The sequence below is a fragment of the Neolamprologus brichardi genome, chromosome 14 (assembly GCF_056152115.1).
Source record: "Neolamprologus brichardi isolate AB-2024 chromosome 14, ASM5615211v1, whole genome shotgun sequence".
NCBI lineage: Eukaryota > Metazoa > Chordata > Actinopteri > Cichliformes > Cichlidae > Neolamprologus > Neolamprologus brichardi.
In genome coordinates, this window is record NC_142117.1 from 23,484,507 (window position 1) to 23,499,322 (window position 14,816).

Below are 14,816 nucleotides of genomic sequence, written 5' to 3' on the forward strand. Positions count from 1 at the left end.
TATGAAAAAGCAGAGATTTTTGTGTTAGGTTGGCTCGGTGTACTGCGGTGAACAGCACTAATAGGATAGAATAGAATGCATTTTATTGTCACTGTACACATGTACAATAAGATACTGAGCATCTCCTACTCAGTGCAGACATGTGGGAAAAGAAAGGGGGTTCTGCAGCACTGTCTACATATTAGAGATGGCACGATACCACTTTTTTATGTCCGATACCGATACCGATATCATAAATTTGGATATCTGCCGATACCGATATGAATCCGATATAGTGTGTTTTTTAATCAATAAAACTGTTTTTTTAATATCTTGCTGCTTTTTGTATAAGTTCATACTCAAGTTAAAAAACAACAACACTAAAGCTATTCTGTTATACCTGTATGTAAAAAAAAAAAAAAAACACACTGCACCCAAAATATTTCATAGTTTAGCAACACTGATCAATCTAATAAACTTAAACCTACTCCATCTTCCCTACTCTGATATTTTAAAGAGTACTTAGCAGAAATATTAAGCAACCTAACTAATAGGGTTGCAAACTCCCAGCAAAAGAAAATAGGGAACCACCCTCTTCCTCATGATGCTTAATCAATGTAATCAACTTTAATTTGATGCAGGGTGAAAAAAAATCACAGAAAAAAATTCTTTTTCAAGAATAATTAAATAGATTCAACATCTTTCTTCAACAGAATCGCAGACTGCACAGATGGTATTTTCCCAAAGGAAAAAGTACTACATACGGCTTACTAGGGTATATTAGACTTAACAGTTACTATATACAGTAATGGACTTCTATACATTTTACATCAGATTAAAACTTTGGGTGTAAGATTCAGATAATTATTAAATAATTAAAAGCTAGATATTTTAAATGAGAATAAGAAAGAAAAGTATGTCTTTGTGCCCCCTTTTCCCTGTTCATGCCCTATCGGCCCCCCTGGCTTAACTTTGCTAGATCCGCCCCTGCACAGTTACCAGCCGTCAGCTGCGTAGAAAAAGATCCTGGTGTAGAAAGTAATATTAAATAAATTCTAACAACAGCTTATCAAGCTTAATAGTGCTGCTGTTATTCAGCCGCTGGTTTCCTCTTTCTGGTGCAAAGTGAGCCAAAAACAAAGAAGAGAGACGGACTCGCGACAGAAAAGCCGATCAGCTGATTATTAAGCAGTTTCACGATTGAAGTAGCAGCAGGAAGGTGAGGGAGAGAGAGAGAGGCAGTTGCTCTATATATCGGTTGTTAAGCTTAACGCGGGAATGCTTTACAAACATTCAGAGATGGACTTACACACTTGCTTTATTTCTCTCTGAGATAACTTCCTCGGAGATGAAATGTTTGCTAGCAGGCTACAAATACACACAGCCGCTCTACCACGTGACCACACTGCTCCCACGTGCTACGGTTATGAGCCGAGTTACGCCGTGTCGCAAATTGTGTGAGGTGCTTTTTTGATATTTAATGGATCGGATTACATTTTTTATTTCTCTCCGATATCCGATCCAGTAATTTAGGTCAGTATCGGACCGATACCGATACATAATATCGGATCGGTCCATCTCTAATACATATGAGCAGTATTCAAAAATATAAAATATACAAATCGGGGGAAAAAATAGTGTGATATATTTAGAGTCTGGGGTATTGCACAAAAATTAAGTATTGGTAATGGTAGTTATGTAGTCTGTGTATAGAGGTAAGTCCTTGGATTGGGTGGTGGAACTGTGTTGTCAGTGCATGTGTGAGTTGAAGGAGTTTTGGGAAGAAAGTATTCTTGAGTCTGATAGTCTTTGTGCTTATGCACCTGTAGCGCTTCCCTGAGGGAAGCAGGTTAAACAGGTCAAAACCAGGGTGGGAACTGCCCTTGATGATGTTTGTTGCTCTGCTGAGGAAACGTGAGAAATAAATGTCCATCAGGGAGGGGAGAGGGCAGCCTGTGATCTTCTGTGCTGCCTTGACTACACTCTGAAACCTCATTCTATTCACCTTAGTGCAGCTACCGTATCATACTGTGATGCAGTATGTCAGCAGACTCTCAATGCACGAGCCGTAGGTCAGCAGCAGGTTGGAGTCCAGTTTGTACTTCCTGAGGACCATCAGGAAGTGCAGCCGCTGCCTTCTTGACAGCCGCTGTGATGTTGTCTGTCCAGGAGATGTCAGTGGAGATGAGCACTCTGAAAACCGTAAGGTTAAGACCTTGGAGACGCTTACAGCTGCCGTGAATACTCAGAATAACACCTCTGAACGTATATTGGGTTACATCAAGGAGAGGCCTGCTCAAAATAACACCTTTGAGCGAAAGTTGGATTACATCGTAGAACAGCTCACTGCAGTCGTGAGTTCTCAGAATCGGCTATCTGAGCAAAAGAATGACAACACCACTGTTCTGACTGTTGTCAAATTTGTACGTTTGTTTTGTTTGGTTAGTGCACTGGCCCTTTAAGAGAAAGGCATGGTCCGTGTGCGGACAGGGGAAGTGTAAGAAAGAATCAGACAATCGACTGAATGTGATCTATGCTGTGATTTATGCTGTGAAAGGCTGATAAAAAGGCATTCCCTGTGAGTATGCATTATTGTTTGGCACTTTATGTTGATTAATAGCAGTTAATTAGATGCTGCTTCTTTAACGCTTCTTTAGACGCTTCTTTAAAATAGCGGATGTAGCAGGTGGTGGTGTAGACGTAGCTCCGACTTTCAAACGGTCACGATTAAAACCAGAGATATATAAAACAACTGATGGAAGGGTAATTGTAGAGGATGAACTACTTAATTTCCTTGCTGTAAAAATCAAAACTTTAAGTCAGGATGAAATTGTGTTGTTGGCCACGAACACATTTGAAGCCTCCAAGAAAGTTTTGTTTGAGCTCTGCCCCTCTACCTCACAGCGGTGCGTCGGATATAAAGGACAGCATAAAGACGCCAACAATATTAAACTCTGTCTTAAAGTGCTGAATGAGTGTGGGGAGAATATCCCAAGATTTGTATCTCATCACCTGGATGATTTGCCGCCTGTTACATACTCCAGCATGGATGTGTGTTGTCTACTACGGCGAATGGACCAGCTGTGTGCTGAGGTGGGTGCTTTAAAACATGTAGTTAAACTACAGGCGGATGTCTGCGAGCAAGTCATGACCAATGCTGTGGAGGTCGACCACCGTGTGACTGCTCTTGAGTGTCGGCCTGAGGTACCGGCTGAGCCTGTTACGCTGAATGCTCAGGGGACCGCTTCCCACTTTCCCCTGGGGAAACACGCAGAGGAGCGGTGGGGGAGTCGAAGTAAAGGCGGCCCGCGCGGAAGGCAGGAAGCCGGAGCTTTGGCTGCTTCAAGGACTGGGACAAGCACAGTGTCAGCGTTTTGTCCGGAGATGTTGCTACGTGGTCAAGATCGGGCTCCGACGACAGCCTCAGGTCGTAATATGGAAACTACAGCAACAACGGAGGATCCCGTTGAGACAGTGCTTTCTACATGCTCCCCACAATGGAGTAAAGTTGTGAAAAATGGCAAGCCTCGTCACAAGCTGGAGAAGGTTAATTCGGGTTCAGGAATGCATGCTGTTACCACTGGACACTGTGTTTCATTGATGCCTCTAAGGCTTTTGACCGAGTGAACCACAGAAAACTTTTTGATAAATTGAAGACACAGGGAGTTCCTCAATACATCGTGAGGATTCTCTCTTACTGGTACGCTCATCAGAACATGCAGGTTAAATGGGGAAGCAGTATTTCTGCCCCCTTTGGTGTCAGCAATGGTGTCAGACAGGGTGGGATTTTGTCTCCAATTTTATTTAATTTATATGTTGATGATTTGTCCATACAGCTGAGAGCCTGTAACACTGGGTGTATATTAGGTAAAACATTGATAAATCATCTTATGTATGCAGATGACCTGGTTGTTTTTAGTCCAAGCAGTGCTGGATTACAGGATCTTCTTAATGTCTGTACTGAATATGGTGTGCAATATGACATTGAGTACAATGCTGCTAAAAGTGCTGTTTTGATATGTAGAACCAAGCAGGATAAACAGCTAAATTTCCCTTTGTTTAAACTGGCCCAAAAAACTCTTGAAGTTCATAAAAAGGTGAAATACCTTGGTCACTTTATTACTGAGCAAATGAATGATGATGATGACATGTACAGACAACGATGCAAGCTCTATGTGCAGGCAAATACGATTGCACGCAAATTCAGCTTTTGTTCACTTCCAGTTAAAGTGGCTTTGTTTAAAGCGTATTGCACACCGCTATATACTGCCCCCTTGTGGTCATCCTACAAACAATGTAGCATGCTGAAGCTACATGTTGCATATAATGATGCAATGAGAATCCTTTGCAGGATACCTAGAAGTGGTAGTGCCAGCCAGATGTTTGTAGCTGTGGGTGTTTGGACTTTTAAAGCACTTTTAAGAAAGTTAATGTTCAATTTTAGAGAACGACTGGATGGTTCGAGAAACAGTATAATTTTAGCACTTACAGATCCGACAGTGAGTGGTTCCCATTACTCATCCAGTCTGAGAAAGCACTGGTTAAAGTGTTTGTGTATTTATTGATTTATTTTAAGTAATTGTGTTTTATGTATATTATGGTTTTATATTTTTACAAATGCTTTATATACTTATTTATATACTTATATATATTTAATGGTCTATACCTTGTGTTGGGGGGGGGGGGGGGGGGGTTGTGTTTCTGTCTTGTTTTTATGGACATGAAGTCTGCCAATAAAGATTGATTGATTGATTGATTGATTGATGCTGGATTACGCGTGCTAATTTATGGTTTGTAGACAGTTGTTTGGTGTTAGCATTAGCACTCAGTCACGCAGCTCCTCAAGTAATTATTTCAGTTTGTCACTCATATACACTGTATTTTGTTGTTACAGTTTCACACCTGCCATATAAAGCAAAGTCTAAACCCACTCTGGCGTCAGTGACTTTTGTGTGGAGGTGTTTAACTCCTGGATAGTAGAAAGTGGTTCTACGAGGCCAGTACAGTAAAAAGGGACACCCTACCACGATGATGAAGACTGCATTGTTACACGCTGTATCCAGACCAGCACGACAGACGCAGTAACACCAAGTCAGCATAAATGCACATTCAATCAGCTTAAAGATGGAGAAAGAAAGATATGAAGTAAGATCCACGACGTCAAAGAAATCTAGCCGCTCTTCCACTGCAAGTGTAATGTTAGCCGCCGCTACTGCCCGCGCTAAAGCTGAAGCTGCCCAAAAAAGAGCTGAGTTTGCAAAGAAGGAAGTTGAATTTAAAGTAGAAAGAGCCAAATTAGATGCAAAGCTTGATGTTCTAGCAAAAGAAAGTGAAGCTGAGGCCGCAGCCGCTGAAGCAGCTGTCTTGGAGTCTGCTGTTGCAAGTTTTGACATGAGTGATGAGCACCTGAGCTTACCAAAGGAGACACAGAGTTCTCATGAGCGAACTACAGACTATGTCAATATGTATCAGGCACGCAGTGATTCAGTCAAATCAAAGGACGTCAAAATAGAAAAAGGCGAGTATGCAAATCGACCTAAGCCACCGGACATGTCACCGGATGAACTGCCCTCAGCACCAAAGGACTTTGGCTCCCTCAGACCCCCTGATCAAAGACATTACTCACCTGAAAGGCAAGGACAACAGTTACACTCTGTTAACTATCAGCAGCACCTCAGCCATGTCTCACCAGGGTTTACACCGCCCTCTGCGGTACTACCCTCCAGATCCAAATTCCTCTAGGGACTCTAATGAGCTTGCCAAATATTTAATGAGAAGTCAGTTGTTAACCTCTGAACTCACCAAGTTTGATGACAAGCCGGAGAACTATTTATCTTGGAAGTCATCTTTCATCAACGCCATTGACACATTAGAGCTTAGGGCGTCTGAACAAACCTCCTTGTAAAATCACTTGGCCCAGAATCTACCAAGCATGCACATCGCATTAAAGCTGTAAACATAACAAACCCAGCTGTGGCATTAGAGCTAATCTGGGAGAGGCTAGAAGAAATCTATGGGTCGCCAGAAGCCATTGAAAGTGCTCTTTTCACCAAACTTGATCAATTTCCTAAAATAGGGCCCAGAGACAATCAAAAACTAAGAGAGCTGAGTGATCTGTTGCAGGAGATAAATGCAGCAAAACAAGAAGGGTACTTGCATAGACTCTCCTATCTCGATACGGCGCGAGGTGATGCTCCCATTGTGGATAAGCTGCCGTATGGGATACAAGACAAGTGGATGATGGAAGGCTCACACTACAAGCAGCGGGACAAGGTGACCTTCCCTCCATTCACGTTCTTCTTACAGTTCATACAGACACAAGCAAAGGCACGCAACGATCCAAGCTTCAATCTGCTGTCAACCTGCAACGCTGGAGTTAAAAGGGACAAGCTTGGAGATGGTTACAGCAACAACCACAGGTCAGTTTCAGTGCATAAAACCAATGTCACAGCCATATCTGAGGAAGGACCGGACAAATGTTGTCCTGCGCACAACATACCTCACGCCTTACAACAGTGCAGAGGTTTCAGAGAAAAGCCAATGCAGGAACGAAAGGCAATATTAAAGCAACACAACATCTGTTTCAAGTGCTGCGCCTCTAACAAACATGTTGCTCGCGACTGTCAAGCAGAAATCAAATGCTCTGAATGTAACAGTGATAAGCATCCAGCAGCTCTGCATTCAGATGTTCCTCGCTTTCCCAGAGCTCTTCAGCCCCCAGCAAGTCACGGCGGGGAGAAACAAGAATTACAAGAGATTGCAGTTGTTTCAAGTTGCACTGAGGTATGTGGGGAAGGATTTTCTGGGAAATCTTGCTTAAAAAATATGCCTGGTTAACGTTTACCCTGCCAATGATCCTAGTAAACGCCAGAGAATGTATGTCATGCTAGATGACCAGAGTAACGTTTCACTAGCACGCTCAGAGTTTTTTGACATGTTTGAGGTTAATGGTAAGGCAGAGCCATACACCCTCCAGACATGCAGTGGCGTAGGTCTCACTTCTGGCAGAAGAGCCTCTGGGTATATGATAGAGACAATCGATAGCTCCCTCGCTATTCAGCTGCCCATGTTAATTGAGTGTAACATGATTCCCAACAAAAGAGAGGAAATTCCCACTCCCTCCGCAGCTTACACACACAGTCACCTCTAAGGCATAGCACACAAAATACCACCCTTGGACAGTGGTGCATGTCGTGGTTTTAGCAAGGATTCAAGCGACACCTTGTAGAGCACGCAAACTTCGATCTTTATTTATTCACTTCCTGTTTCCGAACCCCCTTTCACAATAAAACAGGCTATACACAGATTACACCACATCCTCCTTTCGCTGAAAACATCAAACTTACAAGAACATTTACTGCATATATGAAAACTGTACCCTTTTTTTTCTTAGAACCTTTCATAGAAACTTTTCTTTCTCTTCAACCTTTTTTCCTTTACTTTTAAACCCATGTTTTTCTTTTTTTTGGTTTGTTTATTTTCACAAGTCCAGTCTTTGTGGTTTTTTGACAATCCTGCCAGCCCTAGTTCTGACAGGGTCTTCTGTCTTAGGAGTCAGAGTTGTAGCCGCCGATAGGTTTGAAGCAGGCAGGGCGTTCTCTGTTGGACTGACAGGCATAATTGGGGTTTGTAACTTTGGAGTGGCATCTGGCAATGGCTGGAGGTGATACCTATTTCTCCTGATGGCTCCTGAAGGGGTCTCTACAATGTATGAGCGGGGTGTAGAGTGAGAGGAGATGACAGTCCCTTCACGCCTAGTGTCTGTAATCCACACAGGTTGTCCCGGTGAGAGTGGAGGAAGTTCTGTCACACGATGTCTCCTGTTGTACGCAACACTGTCCTTCATCACTCTCTCTCTCGCTTTTGTCAACACTGTAGCCTTGTTGGGCAGGCTGGGATTGAGCAAAGAAGGAAGCTGGGGAACTGACGTGCACAGTCTTCGTCCCATTAGTAGTTGCGCAGGGCTATATCCATTAGCCAATGGGGTTGCTCTGTAAGCTAGAAGTGCAAGATATGGGTCTTTTGCTTTCTTTAGCAGACTTTTCACAGTTTGGACATGACGCTCAGCCTCACCATTGCTTTGTGCAAATCTTGGACTGCTTGTTACATGCCTGAACCCATAGGCTGCTGCAAAGTCTTTGAACTGTTGGCTTGAAAACTGAGGTCCATTGTCACTGTAGAGAAACTCTGGAATCCCATGTCTGGAAAAGATTGATTTTAGATGCACTATAACATCCTCGGATCTTGTGGGAGTAAGTTTGGCTATTTCCACAAATTTAGAGTAGTAGTCCACCAGAAGCACGTAGTTGCCGTTGTTAAACGTAAAAAGGTCTGCTCCAACTTTTTGCCATGGTCTCTCAGGGAGTTGGCTTGGCATTAAAGGTTGCACTGGGTTGGTACGCTCTTTGATGCATATGGTGCAGTTTTTCACAAGTTCATTTATTTGCCCACTCAGACCAGGCCACCATACAGTCTCCCTGGCTCTCTCTCTGCATCTAGACATTCCCTGATGTCCCTCGTGTAGGGCAATGAGGACAGAGTGGCGCATAGCAGTAGGGATCACTAGTCTGGTGCCTTTCAGTAGCAGATTGTCGTGTACTGTTAAGGTCTCTCTGTGTGGCCAATATGCTTTGATTGGGCCTGTGAGATGGCTGTATTCTGGCCAGCTGCTCTGACAAAAAGCCATGACATCTGAGCATATGCTGTCGGTTTTTAGCTGTTCCTTTAACTGTGTGATGTATGTCAAGGTAGCAGGCATGCATTTGACTATTTCATCCACATATATATTTGTGTCATCCAGAAGTTCAGCTGTAGCCTTAGAATCAGGGTCTTGGTTAACGGGTGCACGTGACAGTGCATCTGCTGTGAGGAGTGCTTTGCCTGGAGTGTGTGAGATGGTGTAACTGTACCTCATGAGCCTTAGGCGGAACCGTTGGATTCTGGGTGGAAGCTCGGTTAGAGCTTGCTGTCCTAGCAGGCTGACGAGTGGCTTGTGGTCAGTCTCTAAGGAGAAGTGTCTCCCGATGAGAAAATCTTTGAATCTTTCACAACCCCATGTTAGTCCAAGCGCCTCTTTCTCCACCTGTGCATACCTCTGTTCTGTTTCCGTTAAAGAACGAGACGCATATGCAACAGGTCTCCATTGCTCTCCCTCTTTTTGAAATAGGACTGCTCCCAGTCCATAGGAGGAAGCATCTGCAGACAGTTTTAACTCTTTGTTTGGGTCATAGAGTGCAAGAATGGGAGTTGACGTCAGATCGCCTTTCAGCTGATTGAATGCTTTTTGCTGTGCGCAGCTCCAAACCCACTGATTTTTCTTCGAGAGCAGGTCTCTTAGAGGCTTGTCTTTTTTGGCCAGTCCTGGGATGAATTTGCCTAATTGGTTAACCATCCCGAGAAAGCTGCGCACTTCACTTACGTTTGATGGCTCTTTCATTGCTGTGATCGCTCTAATTTTGTCTGGGTCTGGCTGTACTCCCTCTGCAGACAAAACGTGTCCGAGGAACTTCACTTCCTGTTTGCTTAGGTCACATTTCTCCAGGTTTAGTGTGACACCGGCCTCTTGCAGTTTATTGAGCACTGTGTGCAGCCTGGCGTTGTGCTCCTGCTGATCCTGTCCCCAAATGAGGATGTCATCCATGTGACAAACCACACCTGGCAGCCCATTAAGGATCACTGACATTCTACGCTGAAAATGTTCTGGGGCTGACGCTATTCCAAAGGGAAGTCTGTTAAAGTGGAAGCGCCCAAACGGTGTAATGAATGTTGTGTAGTGTGCTGACTCTGGTGACAATGGAACCTGCCAGAAGCCTCTGTTTGCGTCTAACTTACTGAAGACTTTTGCTCCCGCCAGGGATCCAAGTGTCTGTTCAACCGAAGGCAGGATGTACTTTTCTCTGCACACTGCTTCATTGAGGTGAGTGAGGTCAACACAAATACGCACAGAGTCGTTTTTTGTTGGCACTGGGACCATACCTGCACACCATTCTGTTGGTTCTTCAACTCTGCTGATTACTCCCATGGACTCCATTCTTTCCAGTTCCCGTTTCACCTTTCCTAACAAAGGGATGGGGACCCGTCTTGGTGTGGCCAGGGAAAAAGGCACAGCATTGGGTTTCAACTTAATCGTATAAGGTTGTTGCATTAAACCTAATCCCTGACACAGCTTTGGGTAGTTCTCATTCAACACATTCATGTCAATACTGTCAGCTCTACACACAAGGTTCAGCTTGACACTAGCTGGCCTGCTTAACAGTGCTATGTGCAAATCTTTGATAATGTACACATTTTCCTGTATTTCCTGTTCACCTTTGCAAATTGTCTGTGAAGGTTCTCAGTCATCCAGGTCATCGTAGTCAAAGGAGCTTGCAAAGAAAAGCGTCTGGACTTCTTTAAGTTACTTGAAGACGTTTCACCTCTCATCCGAGAGGCTTCTTCAGTTCTAAGGTCAAATGGTGGAGAGTCCCAGATATAAACCTGGTGGGAGTGTCCCCCCACAGAGGGACAAAAGGACCCCCTGATGATTCCATTTCTCCACAACAGTTGCCCATAGTGGACCTCATCACAGCCACAGAATCTGCCATTCGGATTAATAAATTATCACAGACAGAAGCAGAGCAAATCAGGATGAAAGTCTCAGCCACCCTCTCCAGTGCCAAAGTCCCTCCGTCCAACCTCACAATACAGGAAAAGAAGGCCGTCGCTTCCCTGAGCAAAGACCACAACATCACTGTTTTACCAGCGGATAAGGGAAGATGCACCGTGGTCCTAAACACTACAGATTACCATACAAAGATCACTACTCTCCTCAGTGACAACAATACCTACGAAGCCTTAAAGCGAGACCCCACAAGCAGCTACAAAAAGAAAGTTATAGCTTGCCTTCAAGACTTGGAAAAGGACAAAATCATTGACCGCCTTACTTATCACCGCCTTTACCCAGGGGATGCCATACCCTGCATTTACGGACTTCCAAAAATCCACAAGGAAGCTGTCCCACTCAGACCCATAGTCAGTAGCATAAACTCAGCCACTTATAACATTGCAAAACACCTTGCTACCATCCTTGCTCCTCTCGTGGGGAACACCCCACACCACATCAAGAACTCCACCGATTTCACTGACAAGGTCCAGAAACTTACCCTGGACCCAGATGAAACCATGGTGTCCTTTGATGTAGTTTCTCTCTTCACGTGCATACCCACCACGGAGGCAGTGGAGACTGTCAGAAAACGACTACAAGAAGACAACTCCTTGGAGGACAGGACCAACTTCACACCCGATCAGATTTGCACACTGTTAGACCTCTGCCTCACCACTACATATTTCAAATACAACGAAGGCTATTACAGACAAAAACATGGCTGTGCCATGGGCTCCCCCGTGTCACCTATTGTAGCCAACCTTTACATGGAGGAAGTGGAAAGGAAGGCTCTTGGCTCTTTCAAAGGAAGAGTACCCAGCCACTGGTACAGATATGTAGACGACACCTGGGTCAAAATCAAGACACAAGAAGTGGAATCCTTCACTGCGCACATTAACGCTGTGGATAAAAACATCAAGTTCACCAGGGAAGACACAAAGGATGACTGTTTGCCTTTCCTGGACTGCGCTGTGCACATTGAAGAGAATGGCAACCTCAACATCGAAGTTTACCGGAAGCCCACACACACGGACCAGTACCTCCTGTTTGACTCCCATCACCCTCTGGAACACAAACTTGGAGTAATTAGGACCCTACACCACCGGGCAGAACATGTTCCCTCTAAGCCTGAAGGGAAAAAGAAGGAACACACACATGTAAAGGAAGCACTCAAAATGTGCGGCTATCCTAAATGGGCGTTTTTAAAGTCAGCAAAGAGGCACAGAAAAGAAGATCAGACACCAGCGAGGGAGGATAAGAAGGACAGGCGCAACAACATTGTCATCCCCTATGTAGCCGGTGTATCAGAGAAACTCAGGAGGGTTTTCTCCAAGCATGACATCCCGGTGTACTTCAGACCCAGCAACACACTCAGACAAAAACTGGTTCACCCGAAAGACAAAACGCCAAAACACAGACTTAACAATGTGGTGTATGCCGTACAGTGCAGCGAGGAATGCCCAGACCTCTACATTGGAGAGACCAAACAGCCACTTCACAAGCGCATGGCACAACACAGAAGAGCCACCTCCACAGGACAAGATTCAGCTGTCCATCTGCATCTTAAGGATAAAGGACACTCTTTCGAGGATGCCAATGTTCACATTTTGGACAGAGAGGACAGATGGTTTGAAAGAGGAGTGAAAGAAGCCATCTATGTCCACTGTGAGCGACCATCTTTGAACAGAGGCGGTGGTTTACGACACCAACTCTCTGCCATCTATAATCCAGTTTTGAGATCCCTTCCCAGACGCCTTAACGCCCACTCACACCCTGGGCCATCTGACCTCAGGAATTCGCATGATAAGGTGGGGCCAGGTTTCACAATGAACTCACCCGAAACTCTGGCTGATTGGGACCCACACCCAGTTCCACACCTTGGCTCAGGCGATTAGAGGATCATCAGGGGGTCCTTTTGTCCCTCTGTGGGGGGACACTCCCACCAGGTTTATATCTGGGACTCTCCACCATTTGACCTTAGAACTGAAGAAGCCTCTCGGATGAGAGGTGAAACGTCTTCAAGTAACTTAAAGAAGTCCAGACGCTTTTCTTTGCAAGCTCCTTTGACTACGATGACCTGGATGACTGAGAACCTTCACAGACATATTGCCGTACATTTTGGGAGGAACACCCTTCAACTGGTGCGGGAGTATGAAAGGGAATCAAGGAAACTAGCGGATTATAGGAACCATCTCCGTTTCAACCTAAGATGCAGACAAACCAGAGTTGTTCCCAAGAGCCTGCGCCTTGGATCCACTGTCAGGGGATACAGAGCAGACTTGATTCTACAGAGAGCGCAAAATCACCTTTTAAGTGAAAGGATAAGACAGGTCCATTTCACTATAGATGCCCTCCAGATCAAGATCAGCCAGACTCTGCAGGAACTGGAAACACTTCTACCCTCTCCAATCTTAGAAGAGGTTTACAAGTTTGTGGACAAGGCTCAGCGGGCCCAACACTCGAAAGGAAAAGAAAGACAACGCAGGAAATTTCACACCTTGCTTTCAAAAAACACACACTCCTCATTCTGAATCTGAACCTACACAACCCATAGAAGAAAACACACCTGAAGACAGTCAGGAGAAATGGGTTAAGAACTTTTCAGACAGGAATCTCACTGAACCTGAAAAGAGAGTATTAGCCAAAGGTCTCAATTTTGCCATTTCTCCACAACAGTTGCCCATAGTGGACCTCATCACAGCCACAGAATCTGCCATTCGGATTAATAAATTATCACAGACAGAAGCAGAGCAAATCAGGATGAAAGTCTCAGCCACCCTCTCCAGTGCCAAAGTCCCTCCGTCCAACCTCACAATACAGGAAAAGAAGGCCGTCGCTTCCCTGAGCAAAGACCACAACATCACTGTTTTACCAGCGGATAAGGGAAGATGCACCGTGGTCCTAAACACTACAGATTACCATACAAAGATCACTACTCTCCTCAGTGACAACAATACCTACGAAGCCTTAAAGCGAGACCCCACAAGCAGCTACAAAAAGAAAGTTATAGCTTGCCTTCAAGACTTGGAAAAGGACAAAATCATTGACCGCCTTACTTATCACCGCCTTTACCCAGGGGATGCCATACCCTGCATTTACGGACTTCCAAAAATCCACAAGGAAGCTGTCCCACTCAGACCCATAGTCAGTAGCATAAACTCAGCCACTTATAACATTGCAAAACACCTTGCTACCATCCTTGCTCCTCTCGTGGGGAACACCCCACACCACATCAAGAACTCCACCGATTTCACTGACAAGGTCCAGAAACTTACCCTGGACCCAGATGAAACCATGGTGTCCTTTGATGTAGTTTCTCTCTTCACGTGCATACCCACCACGGAGGCAGTGGAGACTGTCAGAAAACGACTACAAGAAGACAACTCCTTGGAGGACAGGACCAACTTCACACCCGATCAGATTTGCACACTGTTAGACCTCTGCCTCACCACTACATATTTCAAATACAACGAAGGCTATTACAGACAAAAACATGGCTGTGCCATGGGCTCCCCCGTGTCACCTATTGTAGCCAACCTTTACATGGAGGAAGTGGAAAGGAAGGCTCTTGGCTCTTTCAAAGGAAGAGTACCCAGCCACTGGTACAGATATGTAGACGACACCTGGGTCAAAATCAAGACACAAGAAGTGGAATCCTTCACTGCGCACATTAACGCTGTGGATAAAAACATCAAGTTCACCAGGGAAGACACAAAGGATGACTGTTTGCCTTTCCTGGACTGCGCTGTGCACATTGAAGAGAATGGCAACCTCAACATCGAAGTTTACCGGAAGCCCACACACACGGACCAGTACCTCCTGTTTGACTCCCATCACCCTCTGGAACACAAACTTGGAGTAATTAGGACCCTACACCACCGGGCAGAACATGTTCCCTCTAAGCCTGAAGGGAAAAAGAAGGAACACACACATGTAAAGGAAGCACTCAAAATGTGCGGCTATCCTAAATGGGCGTTTTTAAAGTCAGCAAAGAGGCACAGAAAAGAAGATCAGACACCAGCGAGGGAGGATAAGAAGGACAGGCGCAACAACATTGTCATCCCCTATGTAGCCGGTGTATCAGAGAAACTCAGGAGGGTTTTCTCCAAGCATGACATCCCGGTGTACTTCAGACCCAGCAACACACTCAGACAAAAACTGGTTCACCCGAAAGACAAAACGCCAAAACACAGAC

General features: G+C 44.9%; 1 protein-coding gene across 1 annotated transcript; it reads left to right on the plus strand.

The window, feature by feature from the left end:
* The first annotated feature begins 2,450 nt into the window (after positions 1-2,450).
* On the plus strand, positions 2,451-3,606 carry LOC148098881 (uncharacterized). Its single transcript, XM_087851635.1, has 2 exons — positions 2,451-2,476; positions 2,637-3,606. The coding sequence occupies exons 1-2, from the start codon at positions 2,451-2,453 to the stop codon at positions 3,604-3,606; spliced, it is 996 nt and encodes a 331-aa protein (XP_087707761.1).
* Positions 3,607-14,816: the final 11,210 nt, after the last annotated feature.

Excerpts from the sequence above, each read along its gene's own strand:
- LOC148098881 (XM_087851635.1), top strand. The coding sequence starts at position 2,451 with ATGGTCCGTGTGCGGACAGGGGAAGT. Across the intron at positions 2,477-2,636 it reads CGTGTGCGGACAGGGGAAGT|ACGCTTCTTTAAAATAGCGG; the intron begins GTAAGAAAGAAT and ends ACGCTTCTTTAG.